The sequence below is a fragment of the Centrocercus urophasianus genome, unplaced genomic scaffold, assembly GCF_019232065.1.
Source record: "Centrocercus urophasianus isolate 14NV4802_14NV808 unplaced genomic scaffold, USGS_Curo_1.0 seq_74, whole genome shotgun sequence".
Classification (NCBI taxonomy): domain Eukaryota; kingdom Metazoa; phylum Chordata; class Aves; order Galliformes; family Phasianidae; genus Centrocercus; species Centrocercus urophasianus.
The window spans coordinates 1280351-1307833 of record NW_024885355.1 but is presented as its reverse complement, the minus strand read 5'-3'; the positions used below and the strand labels follow the sequence as shown (position 1 = coordinate 1307833).

At 46.3% G+C, this 27483-nt stretch overlaps 1 protein-coding gene across 1 annotated transcript; it reads right to left on the bottom strand.

Moving 5' to 3' along the window:
* Positions 1 to 1248: 1248 nt before the first annotated feature.
* Positions 1249 to 27459, bottom strand: LOC122170916 (ubiquitin carboxyl-terminal hydrolase 35-like). The gene is made up of 11 exons (XM_042838180.1): positions 27389 to 27459; positions 17553 to 18247; positions 16372 to 16507; positions 11706 to 11835; positions 10138 to 10239; positions 6420 to 6578; positions 5499 to 5692; positions 5287 to 5380; positions 4283 to 4389; positions 2551 to 3772; positions 1249 to 1684 (listed from the first exon to the last, which is right to left on the bottom strand). Exons 2-11 carry the CDS (start codon positions 18232 to 18234, stop codon positions 1514 to 1516), a joined length of 2997 nt encoding a protein of 998 aa, XP_042694114.1. The 5' UTR covers positions 18235 to 18247; positions 27389 to 27459; the 3' UTR covers positions 1249 to 1513.
* Positions 27460 to 27483: the final 24 nt, after the last annotated feature.

The window sequence follows — 27483 nt, the reverse complement described above, 5'->3', positions numbered from 1 at the left end:
TTTTATCCACTGATGCTATAGCTGCATCATGAAAGGCCACCACGTTTGTCAGGCAGGAGCTGCCTGGGGTAAATCCATCCGTACTCCATGTGATTTTCATGAACACACAAGGTCAGGTTCTCCTCTCCCATCAGCTTCTCCTGTCCTTTTGTCCCCATCAGCCCAACACAAATGAGTACTGCTGTAAGATACTAAGCCTCTATACTGAATTGATTTCCTTTATTTATATGTGGGGATGAAAATAAAACAATATATAAGAGTACACACCAAGAGATTCGATCCTTTGCTTGCATCCCCTGTAGCAATGCCTGTGCTTTGTCTTCTCCTCCACAGCAATACAGTGTTCCCCCCCTGACACCCCACATTCAAGATTAGGCCTCACACACAGCACTGAAGGCACACACTTCTGCCACTTGAGCTCAAGCAACCTTTACTAGAAACACAAGTAAGAAGCAGGTTGGGACAATGGGTGGGGGGCATTGTGGGCTGGAGCTACGATCCTACAGACACAATGCCCAGGGCTTGCGTTGGCTCCTGCCACCAAAATCAGCCCCTGTTCTGTGACTGATTATGTAGAAAGCTCTGCTTTACATGGTCTGCACTTATATGGGGTGCATACAGTGCATCTGGTTGGGTTACTTTCCTAGCAAATCAGTATTTTAAGAAATAGCTGGTGGGTTTAGGGGTCTTAGCTCAGGGCATCCTAAAAGAATGCCCAGTTGTCTGGTCTGGCAGATCTGACCAGAATCCAGGAAACGCCAGAGTAACCAAGTCCTAATGACACATCTGGACAAACAGCTGGGTCTGCCTTGTACATTCTCAGCATCCAGAGGTCACGAGTGACACAAGGACCCAATGGAGCCCAAAGAACCAACCAGAGCTGCTCAGTCTCTTGTAGCTGGGGGCAGTTTGTGACCCTCAGCATCGTCCAGATCAACCTGCTGCTGCTCAGTGCCACCAAGCAAGCTTGCAGACCCACCACCTTGGAATACTGGCATTGCAGTGTTGGCGGCTGGGCCTTATTCAGCCTTTTCCCACCGTTAGATGTGCCGCAAGGTGGGCTGGCAAAAGCGCACTACAATAAAACAACCCAGGAAAGGTCCCCTGGAGCTCAGTGCCGCAGAAAGGACTGCAGATGGCATGCGCGGGAGCAGTCTGCATCCCCTGGGCATTGCTGGGTCCATCCTCACCCCTATCCCCATCCCCACCCAGTCTGGTGGCAGCAGCCAAGACAGTGCTATGCTGAAGCAGAAGGGCACTTCTTCAAGCTGTTGGCAGACGCTTGTCTCTCAGGTGCTTAGCTGCAGGGCTTAATTTAAGGCGTTAAGTGCATAGAAAGCAGTAGAAACCTCCAGGTGCCAATAATAGTCTCCAAATCAGCCCCTGAGTCTTTTTCCATTGCATTGTTCCCCAAATTCTCTCCTGAGTTGCTCACTGACACCGAGGTGAGAAAGAGAAGCCTTCAGCTTTGGGTCCGCCCAATGGACAAGGGCTGTCTGATAGACACTGGTTGCTAGAAGACAAGTCCATGAAAAGAGCCAGATCCACCTCCACCCCCTCCAGGACTGCATCCTCCTGGTGAGCTGTCATCATCCTTGTCCCTCTCAAAGTCTCTCCACCACAGAGGGGATTTTGGCAAGGTGGAAATGTAGGCAGCTCTGTTCCTCGCCTCTTTTTCCTGCTCCTGTAGGGAAAATGACCAAGAATATTGCTGTCATTTGCATAGCCTTGGGAATTGCTCCCTTCTTCCCTGTGCTGTCCCGTTTGACCCTGGGAATTTTCCCAAAACCAATCTGGGGTTGCTATGGCACGTACTCATCTCTAGAACTTGGTTGGAGAGATGCATCTAAGTGTCTCATCTCTCTAGCCACACGGGTGATCCAAAACCAGCCCTCTGACAGCCACCATGGGAGAAGAGGGAGCCGGGTAAAAAATGCTGTGAAACTTCTGGGAAGGAGAAATGAGAAAGAAGCTGCCCTGCAGCCACCCAGGTCACAGCAGGAGGAGGGCAGGAGGTGTTTATGGTGCAGCAGGGCAGAGAATGACCATGGAGGAGCATCAGAGACAAAGTGCTATCGACTGACCACAGCCCCCACTCCATGTTCCCCTGCTCTGCTTGGAGGGGAGAAGGTAGAAGAAGGTGGATGGGGAGGAAGTGTTTCTTGTTTGCTTTTAGTTCTCATAATTCTACTCTTACTGACTGGCATCAAATTCAATTTATCTTCCCTGAGCTGAGCTTGTTTTGCCCAGGATGGTAAGCAGTGAGCTATCTCTCTGTACTTATCTTGACCAACGTGAGCTTTGTCATCTTATGTTCCTTCTCCTGCTAAGGAGGGGGAGTGAGAGAGCAGGTGGGTAGGCACCTGACTGGCACCTGTGCTCCACTCACCACACCTGGACACTAGGAAAAATGTGATGCAGAGCTGCCCAGCACAGACGTCACTCAGTCAGTCTCTTGTGCCTGGTGTTGCTTGCCTCACTGATGCCATACATCAAGCTCAACACCCCATCTCAGGGGGAAAGTGCAGTCTGTGTACAGCTGGGATGTACCTGCAAGTAGAGGATGTTGTCTTTGGAGATGGCTTCCATCAAGTCCTTATTGAGGGACAGTTCGCTGTGCAGCTGGCTGGCTTCTGCCACAGCCTCATGCAGTGGGGAGCTTGGCCTGCCCTCCCGCTGCCTGTAGAAGAGCACGTAGGCAGTGTCCTTGGGGAAGAAAGAAGTCACATTGCTGACTGATTCAAAGGAGGAGAAGGAAACCCTGGTGTCATTGAAGAGGTACCACGGGATTTCAAAGTCCAACTGCTTGCCAGAAGCCGGTTTTGGTGTCCCGTCGCGGGGCGGTGCGTGGGGCACGGTGTCAGTGCACTCTCTGGAGTAGCAGTAGTAGTGGCCGCTCTCGGAGGAGATGCCCGAATGCACCACCACGCTGCACAGATCGTACACGGCGGGCACAAAGGTGCTGCCCCGGTCAGCCCTGACCTCCCCATGCCGGCAAACGTCCTCAGTTTCCTCTGAGCTGACAAGGATGGGCAGTTTAAGCACCACAGGGATGGAGACGTTGTCCAGAATCTTCCTCCTCTTCATGGTGTGCGGGTCGAAGGAGAACCGCAGCAGTGTGAGGATGAGGTAGTGCGGGCCCTCTGTCAGCTCTGCCACCTTCTCAGCATCCTGCAAGGAAGCACACTGCTCGCAGTGGTACTGATTCTCTGCTGTCAGCCTCTCTGGGGACAGAAAATAGTTGATTAAATCTGGGACGGATCGGGAGTCCTTAGGAGCGCATGTCTGCTCCGCAAAAGCCAAGTGAGGATCTTTGGCTGTATCCATGCCAGCAGCACTGTTGCTTAAGGGATGTGCTGGTTCTCTGGGCTCCTGAAAACCCAGTGATTCCACCGGCACCGGCTGGGCTGCGGGATCTCCAGGCACAGGGGGCTTCCTCCGGACCCAGGGAGACCCTGTTGGCTGGCTTGGGTATTTGTGAGGCTCAATAAACTGTGGGCTGACTTCTGCCACGGGCAAAACAGAGGTGCTTCCTGGTCCATGTATGGGCCTATCTGGAGGGGGAAAGGCCAACGACAGGTCTGTGAAGGCTTCTTCTCTAGAGGAGATGTTCAAACACTTCAAGCAACGAATCTTTGTCGTCATTTTCCCCCCAAACATCTTCTCAATCAACGTCTTGTTTAAGGAATGATGCTCCGTGGCTTGAGACGTCAAGCCGGATTCCTTGAGTTTCTGGTAGATCCTCTTTCCAGTTTTTTCTTCTTCATGCAATCTTTGGCAGAAGAAAAAAGATGGCAACACAGAGCAATAAAACCTAAAGAACGAGTTTCTACAGTATGGTGTCTGTTCTCTGCTCCTCACAGCTAACGTGTGATAACCTGTCTGTGCACAGGGCTCTGATGCCAAGTGCGGTGGTGCAGAAAGCAGAGATGGTCAGTGTGCATTGAGCCCACTTCCAGGGGCATCACGAGGACTCTGGGGATTCGGAATTTTTAGGTGGAAGAAAGGCAAAATCAGCATTTTAAAGAGGAGGTTTGTCAGGCAAACACTTCTCCTCTGAACTTGGTGCAATTTCAGAAATTTTCAAGCTGAATCCATTTCTTACCCCAGCTCAGCACAGAGTTCTAATAAGAAGCCCCAGACTCATTTTCCCATCTTATGCACCAAATCTCTCAGATCTCAGCCACTCGCACCACTCCCATGGGAGTCAGCATTTCATATTACACCAAGTCTTGGGGCCTCATCATGTCTGGGCTCCAAAATTGGAGGGCTTGCCACATACCGATCCAGGAGGTACTTGAGATACTCCGAGCAGTCCTGCTGAGCACCAGGGGTGAACCAGGGTGGCCAGGAGGCAGAGAGGAAGCTCTCGGGTGAGATGGCAGGTCGCTGGAACCAAGAGGGAAAAATGCATCTTAAGCAACTGGATCTCACTTCATACAGGAGAAGAGTTGCTTTGTTTGCTGCACCCAGCAGTGGAGGGATGAACTTCAGCCCTGCTGAACGTCCTTTTGCTGGACTGTCATGAGGATGAGAGCTTCTGCATGCTCACTTTTACCAGCACCTATCACTTAGGTATTCATACGAGATATCCATGCATTTCTTCATTCAGTTTCAAAATGGTTTGCGTTCCTGACCCACAGACTTCTACTTAATTCAGCCTGAACTTAATTTGATCCTTAATTTGATACCAAGTCCATTTAAGAAAGAAAAAAAAATCCATTAAACTTCCACCCATCCTTTCTGATCACTGCAGGCAGCTAATCTGCATTACTGGATAATGTAATCAGTGCCATTAGGCAACTGTTGTCTAATTAATATGCTGAAAGACCCATCATTGGCTGGACAAACAACTTTAAGTACTGGCCCAAAAGAAAATAACTAGAATGATTACAGGAAATTACTGGGAAATTATTAACTATGAGCTACACAGCAAGCAAGTATGCTAATGCACATCAAACACACCATAACCTGCTTTGAACAAACAGGCTCTTTTATGACCAAATGTTTAAGTTAAGATGTTCTCTATATTACCCCCTGAAAGTGATCGGGAATGGATCTGTAATGCTGCAGCACCACTATGTAACAAGCCAGAGCTGCCAGTCAAGTCTTGGGAAACAGGGAGGTACAGGTAAATGGGTCCACAGAAAGTAAAAATTCAAAACTGTGTCTTTGGGGGACAGACGGGTCTGTGCCATCTGGAGTCACTCATGCAGGAAGCAACTTGAAGACGAGCCGTTCCACAGTCAACAGTCCAAACAAATAACTGGAACATGGAATAATTACCTGACTGTGCTCCAAAAATGCAAAGAGCCACTGGAGTTTTGTCATCAGGGGCTGGGAGATGCCCTCAGTTAAATTCAACACCGAATGCCGAAAGCTGCAAAAGACAACAAGAGATGCAAACCAAGATGGAAAATCAGCGTGGAAAGCACAATGCCAGTGCACAAAGCAGCCCTGGAGCTGTCCTAAGTGGGAACAAGGGAGCAACAACTCACTCCGAAGCCATGAAAAGAGACTGGATGACGCTGTTCATGTAGCAAGTGTTTCCCAAGTTAATTAAGCCGATCTTCCCTGTCTCTGATTTGGAGGCCAGGCGTGGGTAGAAGCAGGCCAGCTCATTCTTCTGGGAGGTCCAAGCATTTTGTCCCAAGAGATGTTTAATCCGGTCTTCATTTGGAATTGGAAGAGCCTTGGAAAGAGAGATCAGTGACACCAACCGTTATCTTTCTGATGGGCAAATGCAGAACTCCTCTGCAGGAGGTGCTCATGTTCGTGGCACAGCTCATCCTCATGCTCTTCACATGAATGTGTTTTTTAGCTACTAGTATTACTATTTTAGAGGCACCCAAGACTAAAACTATGGATAAAACCCACAGTCATGACAAGGACTTCTGCACGCCTGCCATAAGAGAAGTCTATTCCCAAAATGCAGCCAACTAGCCTACGTGGGGCTCAACCTCAGAACTGTAAACACTTTCTTCTGCCACAGTTTGAAGTGTTGAGGTTAGGACATTTCTACCAGTAGAACGGCCCCTCTGCACAATGCTGCAAATTGAGATGTCATTTATATAGGGGGAGATGTAAGAAAGAAAGGGACAGACACTTCAGCCAGGACAGGAAAAGAAGAAATGGTTTCAACTAAAAGAAGGGAGATTTAGATTGGATTTAAGGAAAAAAGTTTTTAATATAAGGGTACTGAAGTACTGGAGCAGGTTGTCAGAGAGGCGGAGGTGCCCCATCCCTGGAGACGTTCAAGATCAGGCTGGATGGGCTCTGAGCACCTGATCGAGGTGCAGCCATCCCTGTTCATTGCAAGGGAGTTGGACCAGATGGCATCTGAAAAGTCCCTTTCAACTCAAATGATTCTATGATTGCATATGAAGTACAGAAAAACAGCCAAGAAGCAAATAGCTTACTTTTATAGCTTCCAACACTGGTTCATAGAGATCTGGATATCCTGAGAAGCGGAAGAACATGCAGTGGATGAGCTCAGCCAGCTGCTCCAGGGAGCTGGTGGCAGAGTTGGAATCCTCCTTCTTCAGTGAGGCCACCAGCTTGGGGATGTGAGGGAGCAGCTGGAAAAGGAGAGTTCACTATGTCAAAAATGGTTCCAAGTAATTCACAAAGCTTTAACAGAATGACATTCAGACCCGGGCAGAAAAGACAGTCAATAGAAGCTGACTTCAATCCCGTGCCAGACTTCATCATTCACCCTATGAACTCAACAGCAAATCCTCCATCAAATTTAGCAGTTCAAATTCAGGGCTACCAGTCTTGAAGGTTTTCACTGTACAGCACCTGCAAGTTCGTGCTGTCATTTCAATTCTTTGTGAAGATCGATATCTGCTAAAACATACACTGGAAAGGATTGTTATATGCTGAATACTGAGTTCAGGAATTCAGACCAACAGAACAGGTGAACTAATGTACAAAAAGTGCTACGTGGTACATTATATTTTATCCCATGCTGCATAAAATAAACTGGAATTGGCATCACAAAATCACAGAATCACCAAAGTTGGAAAAGACTTACAAGATCATCCAGTCCAACCATCCACCAATCACCAGTAGTACTCATTATGTATGAGTTGGATGGGTAGTGAAAGGCCCATAAAAAGCACATTTGTTATTTTGCATTCATCTGGAAGACTTAAACACGAGCAAACAGATCAAAAGGAGAATGATAAATTGCTCATGGGCACCCTCTGCTGACCCCAGAGCCACACAGAAAATTAAAAACAGGATTCCGATGTAGCAGATGCACTGGAGTAACCCTGAAATCACACTGCATTTATCGTGTTTCTGCTGTGCTTCATTTTACTCCAGAACAGTTCTGGACTGAAGGCTCAGAATCCTCAGTCCACCCATTTCTGTCCCACTGTAACAGTGGAACAAGTCCGAATCCTCCTCATGAAACTGAACATGTATAAGTGTATGGGGCTGAATGATATCCATCCTAGGGTTCTGAAAGAGATGGCTGATGTGGTTGCCAAGCCACTCTCCATCATATTTGAAAAATCATGGCTGTCTGGTGAAGTCCCCAGTGACTGGAAAAGCAGAAACATTCTCCCATTTTTAAGAAAGGGAGAAAGGAAGAGCTGGGGAACCAAAAGCCAGTGAGCCTCACCTCTGTGCCCAGGAAGATCGTGGAGCAGATCCTCCTAGAAGCTGTGTTAAGGCACATATGAGATAAAGAGGTGATTCACGACAGCCAGCATGGCTTCACCAAGGTCAGATCGTGCCTGACCAATCTGGTGGCCTTCTGTGATGGAGTGATGGCTTCAGTGGATGGGGGAAGGGTGATGGTTGTAATCTGCCTGGACTTCTGCAAGGCCTTTGACATGGTCCCTCACCACGTTCTTCTCTCTACATTGGAGAGGTGTGGATTTGAAGGATGGACTGTTCAGTGGATTAAGAACTGGCTGGCTGGACGCAGCCAAAGGGCTGTGATGAATGGTTCTGTGTCAGGGTGGAGGCCAGTCACAAGCGGTGTCCCTCAGGGTCGGTCTTGGGACCGGTGCTCTTCAACATCTTCATCACTGACAGACGATGGCATCGAGTGCAGCCTCAGCAAGGCTGTGGATGACACCAAGCTGAGTGGTGCAGTCGATACACTGGAAGGAAGGGAAGCCATCCAGAGGGACCTGGACAGCCTGGAGAAGTAGGCAAATGAAAACCTAATGAGGTTCAACAAGGCCAAGTGCAGGGTGTTGCATCGGGTCAGGGCAATCCCTGTATTGATACAGACTGGGGGAAGATCTTGAGAGCAGCTCTGCAGAGAAGGACTTGGGGGTTCGGGTGGATGAGAAGCTGGGCATGAGCCAGCAGTGTGTGCCTGCAGCCCAGAATGCAGCCAACGTGTTCTGGGCTGCAATAAAAAGGGGCGGCCAGCAGGAGAGGGAGGTGATCGTCCCCCTCTATTGCTCTCTTGTGAGGCCCCATCTGCTCCTGTGGGGCCCCAGCACAGGAAGGACGTGGAGCTCTTGGAGCGGGTCCAGAGGAGGGCACTGAGATGAGCAGAGGGCTGGAGCAGCTCTGCTGTGAGGAAAGGTTTGTTTAGCTGGGCTTGTTTAGCTTGGAAAAGAGAAGGCTTCAGGGAGATTTCATTGTGGCCTTCCAGTACTTGAAGGAAGGGGGAACGGCTGTTTGTGAGGGTGGATAGTGATAGGACAAGGGGGAATGGTTTTAAACTGAGACGGGAAGGTTTAGGTTGGATATTGGGAGGAAGTTTTTCACACAGAGGGTGGTGAAGCACTGGAACTGATTGCCCAAGGAGGCTGTGGATGCCCCATCCCTGGAGGCATTCAAGGCCAGGCTGGATGTGGCTCTGGGCAGCCTGGGCTGCTGGTTGGTGACCCTGCACATAGCAGGGGGTTGGAACTGGATGAGCACTGTGCTCCTTTGCAACCCAGGCCATTCTGTGATTCCATGATTCTATGATTCCTGATCTTCCCCTTTTCTCTCTTCTGCTCTTCTTTCTCTCTTTCTTTTCTTCTCCTCGAAATGTTGCAGATTTTAACTATTTCCTTTCCAATGGGAAAGTTTTGGAGAGGGCAATGAATGAAGCCCAGTACCATGGCATGCACCAACATTTTGCCAAGCTGTGATTGGAACAATTCTCAAAACTCTTCCAAAGTGCTCCAGCAAACACAGAAATAAGAAGCATGACAAGCTTATGTCTTCTTGAAGGCTCTTTCATTTTGAATAGGGAAGAAAATCCGTGCTCACTGGGCCACAGATGGAAACATCAGGCCAAGAGTGACTGATGGCTTTTGGAGTCTTTCAAATTTTGGACACTCAGCTGAAGATCATTCATTGGAACGTCTGTTTTTAGAAACTGAGGGGTTTCTCAAGAAATTGGGCTCAATTAAAGTGTCTCCTGCTCAAAAACAAAAAAACACCTGCTGACGACGTTGCTTAGCTCCACCATTTTCCAACTTTATCTGTTTATCCTGTGAAATTTAGGTAAAAAGTGAAAAATAAGGGCTTAAATGCAAAAGTATAATATCAGGCATTATTAGCAGTAATTTTCCATTACTTCTTTCAGCAGTTCAATCTCTGCAAGCATGCCTTTGTCCTCAGCCCTGCTTTTCAATTATAGCATTCCAGGGGCAATATTGGTGGGAATCAGAGCTGCGCCTCAGTTTCAACTGTAAATATATACATACATATATATGAATTATCATTGTGGAAATGAAAAGAGGAGATAAAATGCTGCTAGAAGTGGCTACTGAGTGTGTGATTTGGGGTTTTTTTGTTGGATTACTGTTGCTGGAATTGGGGATTGTTTGGGTTTTTTGTGCCTTTGAACAGTGGGGAATTTGTGATTAGAAGTGTTCTGATCCTGCCTTCAAGTCTTACTACATTGATGGTCTGTGGTGCTTCGGAAGGTGCCTCAGGACTTCAATAAATGGTGATGGGTGGCACATATTGGTAGGATTTGCTTCTACAATACCAGCTCCATAGGACCAAAAAGCTGGTTGGGCTGCAGAAGAGGGTGAAATATGCAGTATGCAGAAGAGTGGGAAATATTCAATACTCAACAGCATTATTCAGCCTCTTAGGCTCCCTCCCAGCCATGTTGTCCTACAACTTAGGGCAATGAGTTCATCCAAGGGTTGGATGCATCCTTACCAAGTGAAATGCTTCATGGGAGTGCTGGAAGCTCAAGAGCATGTACTGTAGGACAGACAAAGCCCCCTCCCTCACGATGGGGTACAGCAGCTTGGAGAAGACCTGGTGGGGAGAGAAAAGCAAATGAGCAGGCAGGATGGCATCAAAACATGGGCCCATGGGCCATGGGCATCTACTACATCTACTTGTGTGTTCCTACACTTATCTGGATGTCAAAGCACACAGCCTGAAGCTAGGCCTCCAGAGACATCTCCTGTCCAGTGATGTATGGCCTTGAAGCACCATAAAAACACCACGTGAGTTGTCCTCATTCTTTCAGACCTGCACAGTGAGGCACAGGGCTTTGGGATGTTGTAACATACCTCCACTCTTCTTGATAGAAGAGGCCTCACAAGAACAGAGGGCAGCTACATTTTCTATTATGAGCTTCTTCTGTTTATTGTTACATTTGAAATCTTACCACCAGCCTTCCAAGGCAAAGGGATAGAAATCAAAGTCCTTTCAGAGTCTCTCAGTGCTTTCAAAGGCTAAGTAATGACATTTGACCCAATCTACAGAAAATAACAGTGCCCTTTACTGCTTTCAGACCCTTCTTCTGAGATTTTCCAACAATCACGCAGCATTTTAAGTGCTGTCCTTTTCCTATGCTTTAACAATGAAAGGAAAGATAAAGAGAAGTTAAGGAAATTCAGTGACCCTCTCATTGCTTGATGCACAAGTGGGATCACAGGTGCAAATTCAGTTACTAACAATGTTCTGGTATAGACAGTTATGGTATTGATAACTTCATGGTGGAGAGGCTCAGTCAGGCCTTATGACCATCTTACAAAGGAAGGAACTGTGGGACCATAAATTGGAGAATATTTTTGAAGTGGCCACCAATTTGATCTCATGGTTTTCGGACAGTAGCAAGTACTCATTGCCAAAGCAGGGATTGGCAATGGGAGTGAGGCTTTGTCTGTGCTGCTAAATTAAATAAAGCCAAGGCACTGGCTTTAAAACTGCCCTGTGACTGAATGGATTGTTAACCTACAAGGTGGTGTGTGCTTTGGCCAAGTCAACCAGCGTGGACCTAGGCACGTTCGATGGAGAGTGTTTTACAGTCCCAACGATGTGTTGTACAAGACCTCCATGTTTGATTGGCTTTAAATTCTTTGGCTTGATATATTTCATAACTTTTAAGACACCAGTGCCTCTGCAAACCAAGCTCTAAATGACATTGGATTGGGCTTTCAGTTGCTACAGGACCCAAAATCCTTATGCAAGATACTCAAGCAAGAACCAGCTTGACTCCCAGTACCCAGCTCCTTTTATTAGGAGCTACACTAAATGGCTAAAATGGGCATTACTGGAGAACATCATTCCTAGATGCAAAACTACCCCATCCACGGAAACACAGCATACACAGTGTGCAGTGGGCACTATGGTTCCTGCAAAACTCCTTGATATAGAACAATCTTCCCTACACATCTGAAGTTGTATCTCACCCTCATTCAATTGAAGGGCAGGAAGGTAGCCCAGGTACAAGAAATTTGTGTTTTGTGGTCATATTTAAGATGCCCACTGACCTTTTCAATTTTTGAAAGAGTAACTTCAATCAAGATGCTGAACTTTTTCACTGCAGCCAAACCCTTCAGCAGAGCAATGATCCACTTGTCTATGTTCTTCCCCAGGGGCCATGACACCCAGTCGATCATCCTGAAATGAAAATCAAACTCTTGAAGCAAATGTAATGCACATATTGTGAAAGTTAAACTCCACTTTGGGTTAAACTTTCTCCAAGTTCCTACCAGTCAATGGGATGGCCAAGTCAAAGATAGGGTGCACATGTGGCATTTAGAAAGCAGACTTTGAACTCTTCAGGGAACTGCTTGGCAGGATGACATGTGAGAAAGCCCTGGAGGGAAGAGGGGCCCAAGAAAGCTGGTTGATGTTCAAAAACCATCCCATCCAAGCCCAGAAGGCAGTGCATCCCAAGAAAAAGGAAGGCAGACAGAATGCCAGGAGATCTCCGTGGATCAGCAAGGAGCTCCTGGACTAGTGAAGCACAAAAAGGGAGTCTATAGGGAGTGGAAGCACGGACAGGTTATCAGACCTGGGAGGACTACCAAGTCCAAGCATCCAGGGATCAGGTTAGAAAAGCTAAGAGACAGAATTAAATCTAGCCAGGGACATAAAGGGGAACAAGAAGAAATTCTATAGATATATCAGTGATAAAAAGAAAGTCAGGGAGGATGTGGGCCCTCTCTGGAAGGAAACTGGTCGTGAGGGATACAGAGAAGGATTTTCTAATACATCTTTCACAGGGTTCCCTAGAAGGTCAGTCTTCTTTTTTCAAGAACCATAATGCAGATCTAAAGAGTTGGTGCTGTTAGATAGCAAGTGGGATCTGGATCTTTATCTTCCCTGTACAGGAAACATTCATTCCCCAAATCACATTAAAGCAAGAAAATAGCCTCATAGAAATCAGGTACTACTGAATAGAATAGCTAATCAATTCCTACTACAGCCACTGAGCCAACGAGATGTCAAGTTTCTGCAATACTTTATAGAAGAGCCACTTGTAAAAAAATGGTATCACTGAGCGATGACAGGTTGTTTAAGTATTCATTTAAACATCTTTTAAAATCATGTTTGAATTAAATGCTAAGCAGAACCTCAAGGTAATCAAGGCTTGGGAGCTTCAAAGGTCAAACTCTGCTAATCATTTTCATTCCAGTACCTTTTGTTTGAAGATACCAGTCCAGCCTTCTTACCCAATCAGCCCCTTTTGTTTACAAGCCTGCATCTTGTGAAATAATGCATAAAGGCAAATAACCAACCAAGGCAAACAGCAAGGATAAATCAAGTCTACAAAAAATTGGGGAAAAAAAGAAATGCTAGCCAATAAATAAAGCTTGAAGAGCAGAATATGTTGGGATATTGAGAAACAACAAAAATGAAGCCAAGCCGGATCATAAAACAAATACCAGAAAAACTTCTGGAGAGAGTTGCATCAAAGTAGAGTAAGAATAGATATGACACTGTGCATGGGGGGTGTGATGGTAACTGAAGATATCACATGGCCTTTAGATGCAACTTGCAAACTAAATGCATCCTCTTGTTTTCAACAAGATGAAGGAACTGGTCAGCAACAAGGAGGAGGCAGAGAAAAGAAACAGGAGTAATAGAAACAGGAGCAATGAGGGCTGATGTGAAAGAGAAACATGAAGAGCTCATACACTACCAAGAGGAGCTGAATGTTTATCAAGTAAAATTCAACTCTGGTGGTTTTCATGACTGTTAACACTGGAGTAGTGCTTTGTGTGGGAAGAATAGGAAGAAAGTTCCAGAAATTAAGCAAGCAATGAGGGAATGAGTGGGAAGAAGGGCCACAGGGGTTTACTGAGGTGGCAAAAGTAAGATTTGCCAGGATATCTAATTTTCTAGTCAAAGGATATAAGCTCATATCTGACTGTATCTGTGGGGATACAGAACAAGCAGTGTACTTCAGGACCTGATGGCGTTGGCACAAACATCCTGAATGTGGTGGTGAAACTTGTGATGATGCAAAGCTGGGAGGCATCATCAACACAGGAGGATCAAAGCATCACGAGGAAGACCCCAAGGATTAGAGATGCAGAACAAGGACGAAATGCTTTCATTCAAAACAAAGGCAAGGCACATGGGAAAGAAATAACAAGAAATGGCTGCTAATGGAAATTCATCAGCTTGAAGAAGAGAAGTCAGATATTTGAGGATCTCTTGTGCCACCACCTAAAGCCAGGGTGAACCTCACTGGGAACATGGTGCACAAATTCAACATCCATATCCAAGACCAATGAACTGAAGTGGGAACAGGTGTTGAAAAAGCCTGATGATCTGGTCAAGAAAACGAAGAACCTCTCCTGACAGGTTCCTCTCCTTTACTCTCTCCTGAGAGAAAAGCTTGAAATAATATGGCTCATCCAGCATAGCCACTGGAAAGCAGAGAGGGGATGAGGCAGCTCTCTGAGCATACACTGAACAAATAAACACCAGGGAAGGAAAAGAGACACTGCAGCTATTTATGCTGGCATAAAATCAAAAGAGCTACAAGAATACCAGAAATAAATATAAGCTGCCTATTAGAAGAGAAATCTAAACCACTAAAGCAATCAAATGGTGGAACAGCTATGAAAGAAAGCAGTGGGAGCAAAAACCCTTCTTGCTTTGAAGATTATGGTTGAGCACTCATAAAAGGAATGTAATATCAATACCTATAAAGCAGGAAGATGGATTCAGGGATCTAAAGGCCTTCCTTCATCTCTCTCTTTTCACACTGGCATAAAATAACCTTGTCCACTATAAGCTATTTTTTACCAACATTAATGGCCAAATTATAACCCTGCCCCATTAGCAGCCAGTGGGAACAAAAAGCTTTTTAAATTCACACTGCACTTCCCACATTGCAAGATTCACATTTTTTGAACCAGGGCCTTAGTTTTCCAAAGGAGCCATTGGCGTGGCATGCTCAGCTTTCAAATCCAAATTCTGATTTCTAGAGATAGCAAGTGCTTGCATCTCTTTGTGATGGTAGAAGCTCTATGCAGCTGAAGTTGGCCCTTTGAAACACACGTGCCATAAGGGGGAAAAAAAGAGAAAAATATAAGCAAAAATACAAATGAGTACTTCTGAAGTCATGGATACATAATATAATAGGCTCTACCTGAGCAACAACAAAGGATACTAAGAGAGTATGATGTGCATCTACAGCAGCAGATACCAGGCTTGTTTTTGTTTTTTTTTTAACCACTATTTGCTCTCTAAATGCCTGGTCAAAAGCTCCACCCCATGTCCAGTCCATTCCCCTGATGTGAACTCCCAAATCCAACATTTGGAAGAAGAAACTTCTGTGTATGTCTGCTCTTCTAGAGACCCTGACCAAAAAGACCCTTTCAAGCTGTACATTTTTCTCTATTTTTCTATTGATGCAGCACGCACTCCTCCAAAGGCCAACCGTGGTGCAGTTTTCTGGGGCATCTGCTGGCTATAAACACGCCGCCAAAACTTCTGCATTCCTCCTAAGTGATCTTAATTACACTGTGCATACTCTGCTTACAGATCTGGGCTGAGTAATCGTTTACTCGTCCCTCGGCATGACAAAGAATTTTTTAAGGAATGATGCAATTGATTTTGCAAGCACTATATTTAGACACTAGTGCTCTTAGAGGATTTATTGCCTGGAGCTGGGAACCAGATCCCAGAAGGAGAAAATGATGGAGAAGATTGAGAACTGAACCAGTAACTTTAACAACTGTCCTGGCTTGCTCTGGATCCTATGAAAACCATGCAAGTCAGAGATCCTTTTCTTTGTGCATCAAGTTCCTATTGGGAATAATGTGGGCTTCTGTCATGAAACCTACTTGAGGGGGAACAATCCTAGTAGGAACAGTGAGAAAAAGATATTTCCACCTCCCCCAGGCTAAGTGCATGCCAACATCACCCACTGAAGTGGAGACCTCTTGTGGAGGAAAGCATGGTTTGGAGATGCCAAATGTGGATCAATACGCTGGGGCGAAGTGAAGCTGTCGGATTTGGACAAAGGTGTGCAAGGAAGATCAGGGCCCCGGCTCTGTGAGGACCAAGTCCAGCATGGCAAGTGATATTTCACCCACTGCCTCTTCATCATGCCTTGATGTCACCATCAACTCTTTTTGCACAGAGGATAAAAATCACACAGCACCAAGACGCAGACCAGCAGCACTGCACCCATCTGGTGGAGGTCGAGATGTGCTCATTCAGACAGCTGAACATTGAAAAATTTCTGCTGGTCTTTTAGCTGTGGCTAACAATTTAGGGCAATACCCCTCTGAAGGGATACAGGGGCCAAAAAAACATTATTGAAAGGAGACTTTGTGAAGAAAAATCTCTTAATATCCGCTGGAGGAAAAAAATCAGTTGTGTTCAAAGTATCTCATGCTCGGTATCCCATAGCACTACTTATTTCTAAGAAAAAAAGAAACCAAATTCATTGTCATTGTCATCATCATCATCATTATCATCAGTAGTCTTAATTCTAGTTCTCCAAGCCCTCAGGGATGGAAGAAATGATCCTGGACTTCCTCTTTTCTCTACACCTTGCAAGACAACACCAGCCAAAATGGCTTTTGCTGCAATCTGGGGATAAAACTATGCATAGTAACCCAATGCAGCTTTGGGACAGTTTTTTTTCTCCAGATTGAGAATGACATTCATTTATGCAGCTTAGCCTACCTGCCAATGGCCATCATCATTTGCACATCGGTGATGCTGTCATCATTGGTTAGGTTTCTTATGACACCATCCATGAGCTCCAGAGGGACAAATTGGACCACGCTGGCTAAGGCATTGGATGGCACCTCCTGCTCCTCTGCAAGACACGGATGAGTGCCAGTAATTAAGATGTTAGTCACCAGAGAAACCAGGCACATGAGGTCATTTCTCAGCTGTAAAAGCCAAATCGTTCCCACCTTCATAAATGGAACTGACATAAACCAGCCATGAGGAGTCCGTGCTCAGCAGCACTAGGACAATTCCCCAAGTCCCAATGTAGCACAGAATGAGGTTGGGTGGCAGCCAGTGAACTGTTGCATGATGTCATACACGGCCCAAAGGGAGTCAGGAACCATAGACACAAGAACATTATTCCTAAAACACAGAACTCCCTCTGGGTGCTTTCTTTACACTAATTACTGCAATTACTGCAATGAGATGTGACTGCGGGTTTGCCTGCCCGGAGCACATTCCAAAAGATGAGGTTTCCATGGAGGGAACACTGGAATGCCCATCTCCTCAAGGGCTTAGAAATAGTGGGTCTGGGTGCTCACTTACATGCAGAGACTCTGATCTTTCAAGGCACTGGTATCTCCAAAAACCTTCTGAGCCCTTCTGCAATGATCTAACGGTGTCAGAAGCCGGATTAACATCTTATCTCCCACCTTCAGACCTAACCACCTTCCAGAAAGATGGCAGGGCCTCCCACCTCTAGATTGCAGAGAAATAAGCCCTTAGCTTCACTCTTACTTTCTTCTAACAAGCAGGCTGAGAGGTCCCATTGAGTCAGCCATTGGAGAGAGATATTTCTGAAAGCTTCTGGGTCCCACTCTAGCCTTCTGCAAAGAAGTTTCTCTCTATTAAGCCCAGCTGATGCTGAAAAATGCCAAGCACTCAAATTTTGCAACATGGCATTTCAAACCAGGTAAAAAATCCTGTGTAGAGATCCAGTGTGGCTTCACAAGATATTTATTTCTCATCCTAAAGCTTTGAGTAACAGATGCACAGGAATATTTCAGCTGTGACTGCATTTCTGGGGGGGGGGATCATAAGATCATAATCAAGCAAGACTAATTAAAGCATTTTGCTCCTCATCAAAGCCAATATCTACATTTGCACCCTCATTTTTTTCTTATTCTTACCTGTTGAAGAAATGATAGTGAACAGCTCCTTCAGCGAGGGCAGGATGGCCGAGGTCTGAGTCCTCCAGATCCTCTGCAGCAGACCGCTCACCTTGTTCACCTGCTCCAAAAACTCCATGATGTCATCTTCCCCCTCAGAGACACACTGAAACTGCCCAATGCACCGTATCAGCTGCTGACAGAACAGGACCTGGTGTTTGCCTGTGGGGATGCACTGAGGATGTTGCGTTAGGAGTTTGCTGATCTTTGCACACTGCTTGGGGCTGGGCCTCTCACAGACTTTGCGGAGCACCTCGATCCTCAGTAAGCTGAAAATGCTGTTTGCTGATGGACTTTCCAAGACAAACTGCAGTCCTAACTGGATATAATCAAGTACGTAATGGCTTCTCTTCCCCAGAGGCCCATAGCCTTCCTGGAGGAGACTCAGCAGGAAGCGGACATTGAAGAACTCCTCAAATTCCTCTGGGTGGTAGTGGCCATAGACCTCCAAAACCTCTTTCCCGATCTCTCTTTTATATTTTGTGTCCCCCACGAGATACAGCTTGGTGCACAGCTCCAGCATGGACCAGCATTGCTCGCTGTCCATGGGCTGCTTTGATGCCTCAATGACGCGCCTCACAAGCCCTTGCTTCACATTGTTGGGGTATGAGGACATCACCACAGCTTCCAGTATCTTATCCATCTTTGTTTTCCAGCTGAAAGAAAAGAACAAGCAGCAGGTTAGTTCAGGCAAGGTCTATTGAGCATTCAAGACCAAGTTTGCAAGAAAAGCCAAAGGAATAGAGCTTGGGAGTTGTCTGGAACACTAGAAAGGTGATAATTCTTGTGACTTTTTGGTGGTGGTTTTCTAAAAAATTTCCTTTTTTGGTGATGCTTGATTGAGACCAAAGCTGCAAAACTGGAACAAACGCATAAAAACAGAACTTCTTCAGACTTGTCACATACTTGAGCACAGTTGTCTTGTAAATCTCTTACAACCTTACACTTGACCCCTTCTCTTTGAGGGGTACAGCAGCTGAAGATGTGTCCCAATGCTCACAAAATCCAATTCCCCCAAGAAACAGGCTGCCACAGACCTGTAAGAGGGGCTGAATTTGGGATCAGGAAGCAAACAGTGGGGTCAAACTTCAACTGATGTCTGCTGGCCCAGGTGCCTCCCAGAGGCAATGACGTTCCCAGTGATTGCTTTCACAGTCGGGGGAGGAAAACCCTGGGAAGGAGAGGCACACAGTAGAAGGAATGTACATTTGACATTTACACCGGCTGTTATCCACCCCAGCTCAGAGCAGAGGGAGAGCTGCAGTCCTGGCTGTCCTCCAGGGACTTTCCACATTTGTATGCAGGTCCAAAGCAAGGAAGAGAAACTGCAGAGTCAGGCAAAGCTTCCCATTCGTCACAGCCTGGATTCAACAGCAATAAAGTATTAGAGAGTACTGAAAAAATCCCCAAGGCTTTCCTTGGAACAGTTCGGAACATTTACAGCCAAGGTACTGGATGCACTGCTGCACAAGAAACTCTGTTACAGATGATAAAATCAGATAGACAGAATTTCCTAAATCATATTACAGGAAAAAACAGCAGGTCACCCCTGGTGCTATATGCTGCCCAAATGCACTGTGAGACCATCCCTTCCTGCATACAGCCTGAAACCATACATAGGAGAGGAAAAAGGGAAGCATGTTTCATCTTCAGATGAAAAGAGATCGAGGCAGCAAAAGTCCATCCGTACTCATCTGTGTCTGAGTGCAAGGAAAGTCTCTTCTCTGTTTCTCATCTTCCCAGTCTACAAAACAAGGACAATACCAGTGCTTTTCTAGTGCAGTCCTTTCAATGATTGACTGAAATTTCATGGACATTACAAAGCATTTGAAGCTCCTCAAGTGGGTAGCATTATATTAATCAAAAGTAGACATGCAGATGGTATATACCTGCAGCCTAATCTAGTGACTGGGGACTCTGTCCAAAGCAGAGTTGGAACTTGATCATCTCTAAGGTCCTTTTCATCCCAAGCCATTCCACGATTCTACGATTCTATACCTCGACTTTGATTTTCACAGATCAAAAGCAGAAGGAACCTCAGAGGATGCAATACAAGGATCATCTGATTCCTGGAATAAGCCTGTGTCTGAACCACAGATTGTCTTCTCTGGTAGGCACCTTCATGCTGGTGGGGAAAAAACTAGGCCAGATGCAAACCAGAAATGGAGGGACACAGCTGTCCTGTCTGTAGCTCACTGATCAACAAACACCACAATGGTCACCAGCTGTAACATTACCAAACTTCACCCAATTTTTTAATGTGTAGAGTCTGCTTCCAACTACATTTTTAGAGGAAGCTGCAGCTCTGGGCTGGTGCCTGGAGGAAGTATGAGGATGGGTCATCCCAGCCTGCTGTGGTCTGACGTAGTGTGGAGAACATAAGACTGAAGTAGGGCTCTGCCCACAGTCAAAACACATGAACAAGTGGAGAGTGTCTAACAGTTGTCAAGGAAGACCATCTTTCTCACTAAGAAAGATTGTAGTGGCTCATACTGACTTTAGGAGCTCGTATTTACACACAGAGGACCATTTGAATTGACCTTGCGGTGGTCCATGGTCTCTGCAGCAACACAGACTTCACAACACAGGGTTGTGAACTGCCCTGAAGTAACCAGAAGTGGTTGAACAATCCCACATTTCTATCGTGTATCAGGATGCACCAAGCTAGACATGGGCCAGATAATGCCAGGCCAGAAGATGCCAGCCAGGCAGCCCTTAAAAAGGTGACATTTACAATGCATGTTGCAATCTTAAAACTGTATTAAAACAACACTCAGGATGCTTTGCGATATATAATAATAAACACTACAGTTTTCAAACTACATTAAGAGAGCATTCAAGTGGCAAATGTTGGGAATTAGGATGGCTAATTCAGACCCACGGCCTCTGCAGATGCTATCAGACATAATATTAAAGGATCTTAGAATCATAGAATCATAGAATCACCAAGGTTGGAAAAGACCTAAAAGCTCATCCAGTCCAGTCGTTCACCTATTCCCAAAGCTCCCACTAAACCATGTCCCTCAACACAACATCCAGCAGCACAACATCCATCTTGTACTGACTTGATTTTTTCCAGGGCCTTCCCAGAGAATGAATCAGGGTTTGCAGTTAAGGACTGCTGCCTGCAAGAGCACTGTCTCATTTGTTGCAGGAATTGGAACTGTGTCACAAGTAACCCCAGGAACTGCAGGAGGAGGAAGGATAGGTTCATTGCTGGGCATCTGCATGCCACCTGGAGATTTGCTTCCTGGTCCTCTTCTGTTAAATACTAAAACAAAGAGAACAAATACTCAGGAAATGAGGCAACTATTCCTGAAGTGGGAGAACTTCAACATTTCTGCACTTTATCATCCTGACAGGGAGTAATAACTCACAGAAAAGCTGGGAGGATTGGCTCACTCCTGCTTGTAATGAGAACTGAGTTCCTGAAGCACATGAAGTTGCTGTAGAAGGTTAAAGTGTTAATTATTAATCTAAAGAGCCATTTTGAGGTTCCATCTGTTATGTAGCTCAAATAAAACAGAAAGTACACAACACAAGATCTGCACTTGAAAAAGAAATCCCATGAGAGCATGAAACTGGCAGAAGAAACATGGGTAAAGTCAAAGCGCTGGGCGAGAAAGGACCTTGAAAGGTCTCTGGTCCAATGGCTGCACAAAGCTGAAATTAAACCAAGTTCCTTGGGGCTTCCTGAATTCAGACACAGCTTCCTAAAGAGCGTGCCCAATGATCTTCCCAAAGGGAGACTGACAAGACCAGCTTCCCAGCATCATCCTTCTTGATTTTTTGAAGACATGCAAGGACAAATACCCAACCATGCCCTAGGAAGCAGATAGTGAAATGGAATATAAGCAAAGAACTGCATCCACCATCTTAGTTTCACACACTGAACTGAGCAAACTGCAACCAAAAACGTAACAAAAAGCAGAGCTCAGGATGAAAAGTCACCTTGGGCTCTACTTGAATCTAATCTTCATAATCTGTACTGCTCAGAGGTGTCCTAACATATTTCTCTTCTGTTTTTTGGTTTTTTTTTCTTTAATTAGGACTCAATTCAATTGAATTCTATCCAATTACTTCTAAATCAATTCATTCCCCTATCCCTGCCAGCAGCAGATTTTCAGTAAAGGCTCCTTGGTATTTTTGCAGTATCAGACCCTACATCCCAGATCATACCAAGCCATGAAAACACAGATCTGAGATGCACCTTACCTCTAGGGAATCTTGGTAATAAATTCAGCATGTTCTCTGCGGTGACTTTTGGATTATTTCATGCTATATAGCTTGATAAATACCACTGGAGGAGGAAAAAAATCCCACCATCCAAAGGAAGGCTGATTAATGAAGTGATTTCTTCTTAATTAAAAAGAAATAATGATCTACTTTTCTAAATTCTCTGGAGGTCTGGAAGTACAGAAACAAAAGTCACCTTTTACTGACCTTAACTCCTGCTCAAACAGTTCCTTTTATGTCAGCCAAGACATTGCTATTCTTCTTGCTGCATCCTCCAGGCAGCCAGGCAATTAGAGTTCAATCCTGCAGGATGCTGAGCTGCTGCAGGATGAAAGTGACTGCACACAGTAGCTTCCTAGAGCACAACACTCTGCTCAACAGAACTCTGTGAAATTTCTATGAAATTTGCCATGATTTGGGATACTTTTTCAAAGAAACTGCTGTCACACACCTTCTTGAGTCTGTACTTCAGGACATCAAAGCAGTTTTCAGTTCTAATGAATTTTTTTTTAATTATTTCCCTGCAGGGACCACATGTATCCTTAGTCAGAGATGTAATGGAGATACTTTTGGTCTGAAGTACCTGCCCATCCATCCTGTCAAAGAGGAAGAACAGGCTGCAACTCATCAACACCATATCCAACAGATGCAGCCTGACCAGCAGGTATTAAATAGCCACAGAAAATCCCTCTTGTCATTTCCCTATGACTTTTTTATTTTTAAGTCTCTCGTCTCTCTAAATCATAGAATCAGAGTGGCCTAGGTTGGAGGAGACTTTAAAGATGATCTAGTTCCAATCCCCTGCTGTGGACAGGGTTGCTGATGACCAGCCCAGGCTGCCAAGGGTCCCATCCAACCTGGCCTTGAGCAACTTCAAGGATGGGGCATCCACAGCCCTCTGGGCAGCCTGTCTCAGTGAATAGCTGTGGTCCAGTGAATAACTGCAAAGAAACTGCAATTTCCCTACAGAGCTGGAAATCTGCAAACAAAGGCCTCCAACACAGCTACCATATCCCCAACTCCAATGTCAACATGATTATGGCTTACACATCCACTTATACTCTTAATTTAGTCAGGATCTAGTTATTCTGCTAAATCACCTGAGTTGAAGGAATTGACGTGACTCCAGAGCTGTCTGTGCACAGCTGAAGCACTCCCAATGACTTAATGCTGCAGTTGCTTTCTACAGTCCACTCAATAACATGATTGCTGCTTCCCTCTTTACTGCTTTCTTAATTATTCTACATCCTGCTACTCATTACCTGAAGCCTTAGCCTTCCTTCTTTATTTGCATTATAATAACTTCTGGAGGCTTCAGCTGAAATTGTTTTGATAGGACAAGAGCTCACGGCTTTAAGTTGTGCCAGGGGAGGTTCAGGTTGGATATTAGGAATAATTTCTCCTCCAAAACAGTGGTAATGCAGCGGCACAGGCTGCCCAGGGGAGTGGAAGAGTCACCATCTCTGGAGCTGTTCAAGAACTGTTGGGATATGGCATTTGGGGACATGGGGCATGGTGGGCTGGGCTGGGCTTGGGAATCTTACTGGTCTTTCCAACCTTAATGATTCTATGATTCTGTGTCCAACGGCCAACAGATTGTATATATATGGGAATGAATAGAGAGGAACCTATGCTGCATTCAAAGCAGATAGCATTCATGCGATTGCAAGACTACAACATAAACTCAGAGCTAATAACTTCCCAGAAATGCAGCTAAATAGCCCTTTAGGAACCAAAGTGAGACTCTGCCCACCTGTGGTTATAGCAAGGAAAGCTGTCAGTGCAGAAACCTGGCCAACTTTTTGCATGTAATGGCAGTCGGTGTCTCTAGATTCACCTTCTCTTCTCAAGATCACATTTTCATCACTTCCCATCCCAAAGTGCTTTTCAGTGACAGCTTGCACTTGTGTTGTATGTCTCCAACTCACTAAAGCTAATTAATTCTGTCTCATCCCAGTTGAGGGCCCTTGGTTTGTTTGGTCCACAGCAGAGGAGGCTGAGGGGAGGCACCATGGTGGCTGCAGCTCCTTACAGGGCAGTGGAAGGGCAGCGCTGATCTCTGCTCTTTGGTGACAGTGACAGGACAGGGCCCAAGGGAACAACATGGAGCTGTGTCAGGGGAGGGCCAGGCTGTGAGGAAAAGGCTGTGCTCCAGAGGGTGGCGGGCATGGAATAGCCTGCCCAGTGCAGTGGGCATGGCCCTGAGCTGATGGAGTTCAGGGAGCTCTGGGACACCTCCCTCAGACATTGGGTTTGGGCAGTGCTGTGTGGGGACTCAGTGAACCTTCGACAAGGGGAAATGGTTTGAAGTTGAGGGAGGGAAGATTTAGGTTGGATGTCAGGGGGAAGTTCTTTACTATGAGAGTGGTGAGGTGCTGGAACAGCTGCCCAGAGAGGTTGTGGATGCCCCGTCCATCCCTGGTGGTGTTCAAGGCCAGACTGGATGGGGCCCTGGGCAGCCTGGTCTGGTATTAAATGTGGAGGTTGGTGACCCTGCATGTGGTGGGGGGATTGGAAATTCCAACCCTGGCCATTCTGTGATTCTGTGATCTTTGTGGGTCCATTCCAACTCAGGACTTTCTATGATTCTATCTAAGTGCATCTGTGTGCATTACCAAATAGTTGCCCATACCTTTACCAAAATCTGCTGCTTCTCCTGCAGTGACAGGCTGGGAGAGCTGGAATCTTTTACTCTAGGGAAGAGAAGGCTCCAGGAAGAACTTGCAGTGGCCTTGCAGTACCTAAAGAGGGTCTTCATGAAAGATAGTGAGGTGCTTTATCAAAGATTTTAGTGATAGAGTAAGGAAGAATCTTAAACAAAAAGATTTACGTTGGATGTTAGGAGGAAATTCTTTGCTCAGAGGGCAGTGAGGCACAGGCACAGACTGTGTGGGTTCCCAGATTGCTGTGGGTGCCCCATTTGTTGCAGTGCTCAGGCTGGATGGGGCCCTGGGCAGCCTGTGCTGGTGGGAGATGTCCCTGATCTGGCAGGGGGTTGGAACTGGGTGGGCTTTAAGATCCCTTCCAACCCAAACCAGTCTGTGATTCTGTGATTCTAAATCTGCAGACCACTTTCCTTTCTGCTGCAATACAGTTCTTTATCCTTCTTTTTTTCTCTAAAACACTCTTACACACTTATGACCACATTATATGATTCTCTCAGCCTTGTGTAGCTGACTTACCTTGGCCTTAATGGATGGACACCACTGCTGGCCTGGCTGCCCTCCCTGGGAGCCGCTGTCTCAGCCACCCCACCCCTTATTTCTCCCATGCTGCTCCTTCAGTCCCTGTGATGCATACAGACTCCCAGGTCTCTCCTCTTGCTTTATGTTTCCTGCTGTGAGGCACTCAGTAGTCAGATTAAAAAAAGGCTTTGGCTCAATGTCAAAGTGATCAGTGCAGTAATGCCAAATAAAGCCGAAGGCCCTGACATTTTATCCTCTCTGTCTCCAGACTCCTCCCAGCTCCATTCCTCCCCTCAAGACAACAGACACACACACATCTCTAATAGATGCCAGCATCCTTTTCCGATAAAGCATTTCAAAATGCATGTCATCAGCCTTCATCCCCCGGGGTGACTGCAGGAAACGAGGCACAAGGAATTACATTTCTCTATCCCATGGCATCAAAAAACAGCAGCAAAGGCATAGAAAGCAGGACTTGGACCACCACTGACGAGTCACTGGATTTATGGCTAAGCCAGCACCAATTGCAGACAAAAAAATAACTTGCACTAGCTGCTTTTCAATTTTCTGAATATATTGGACAACATATGCTGAAAAGCTTTGTCCTGCCTGCATTAGGCAAAGTTTCCCCTGTTCTGTCTCTCCTGTTCATGTTCCCCTGATGAACATATCTCTTTTTTCTTGCCACCAAAGACTTCTGCTTTCCTCCCTAGCCAGAGCTCTCAGCCAGGACACAGCTCTGCATACAGAAGCACCCAGATCCCTCACTGACCTTCAGCCCGGTGTCCTTCCTATTATCATCCCCAGAGACTGTAAACACATTCACTCCGGAGGCTTGTTGGGTTTTTTTTTTTTGAGGTATTTATAGCATAAACATCACTCTTCTTTCATCACATTTTTGTCTGCATTTCTGTGTATGGAAACAGATACCCTGGAAGTAGCCCAAACAAAAGACATGTCCTCTTCACTAAAGCATACCAGACCAACAGCTACCAGCACTGGCTGAGAATCATCAAACACTGCCTGGCTACTCGGAGATACACCGACCTCCAGTCTTTCTGGCACTGCCTTCAGGAAATAAGGAATATGTCCCTCATTTTAGACATCAATTTCTCCTGCATCCTGAGCCCTGAGCATCCCTCCTCTGAGCACTCCTCCTGTGTTCTGCTCCCTTGAACATCCTCCTGCTGAGCAGCCCAACCCCCAAACAACCCTCTCTCTTCCTGCATCTGAAGCCCTGGGCATACCAACTCCTGAACAAACTCCTGCATTCTGAACTCCAAGCATCTTTCCTACTGGGCATTCCTCTTTGGAGCATCCCTCCTGCATCCCAAGCCCTGAACACTCCTCCAGCATCCTGATTGCAAATATCCCTCTTTCTAAGCATGCTGACCTCTGAACATCCTTCCTTCATCCCTATATCCTGTATCATCCCTATATCCTGATACACTGAGCATCCTGACCCCCAAGCATCCTTCCCTCTGAGTAGCCTAACCTGCAAATAACACCTCTGCAGCTAGACCCCCAAGTATTCTCTCACATGAGCATACCTATTTCTGAGCATCTTGACTCCTGAACACCCCTACAGCATCCCTCCCTCTTGCATCCCTTTCTTTGAAACATCCTAAAATATCCCTCCCTCTTAGCTTCCCAGCCCCTGAGCATCCCTCTTTCAAGTATCCTTCCTGTATCCTGAAGCCCCAAGCATGCCAACTTTCAAACATCCCTCTCTCTGAGCAGCCCGACCACCAGACAACTGTCTCACATCCCAAGCATCCCTCCTGCATCCCTCTCTAAGTATCCCTTCTCCCAGGCAACTCTTGAGCAACCCAGTTCCCCAGCATTTCAGCCCCTGACCATCCCTCCTTCAAGCATCCTTACCTTTGAGCAGCTCAAGCCCTGAACATCATTCCTGTATCCAGACTCTTGAGGATCCCTCCTGCATCCCTTCCCTGGAGCATCCCTCTCTGAGCACCCCGACCCCCATACTCCAATACTGCATCCCGATCCCCCAAAACTCTCCTCCTGTATTCCTTCCCTCTGAACATCCCTCCTGCATCCCTTCCCACAGCAACGCTTTCTGAGCATCCCACTCCCCAAGCATTCCAATCCCATTCGAGCATCTTGTGCCTTGAAGCTCTGAGCATCCCAACCCCCAAGCATCCTTCTCTCTGAGAAGCCTGAACCCCGAACCCCCCTCCCGCATCCTGACCCCTGAAGCATCCTTCCCTATGAGCATCCCGACCCCAAACACCATCCAACATCCCAATCACCGAGCACTCTTCCTGCATCCCTTCCCCGGAGCACCCCGCGCATCCCTTCCCTCTCATCATCCCGCACACCCCAACCCCTCCATCCCCTCCTATCCTTCTTTACCTCACTCCGGAGCCGTGCCCGGTCCTTCCCCTATCGCTCCGGGCGGGCAGAAAGCCGCAGCCCCGCGGGCAGCTCCGGGGGCAGGGCGAAGAGAA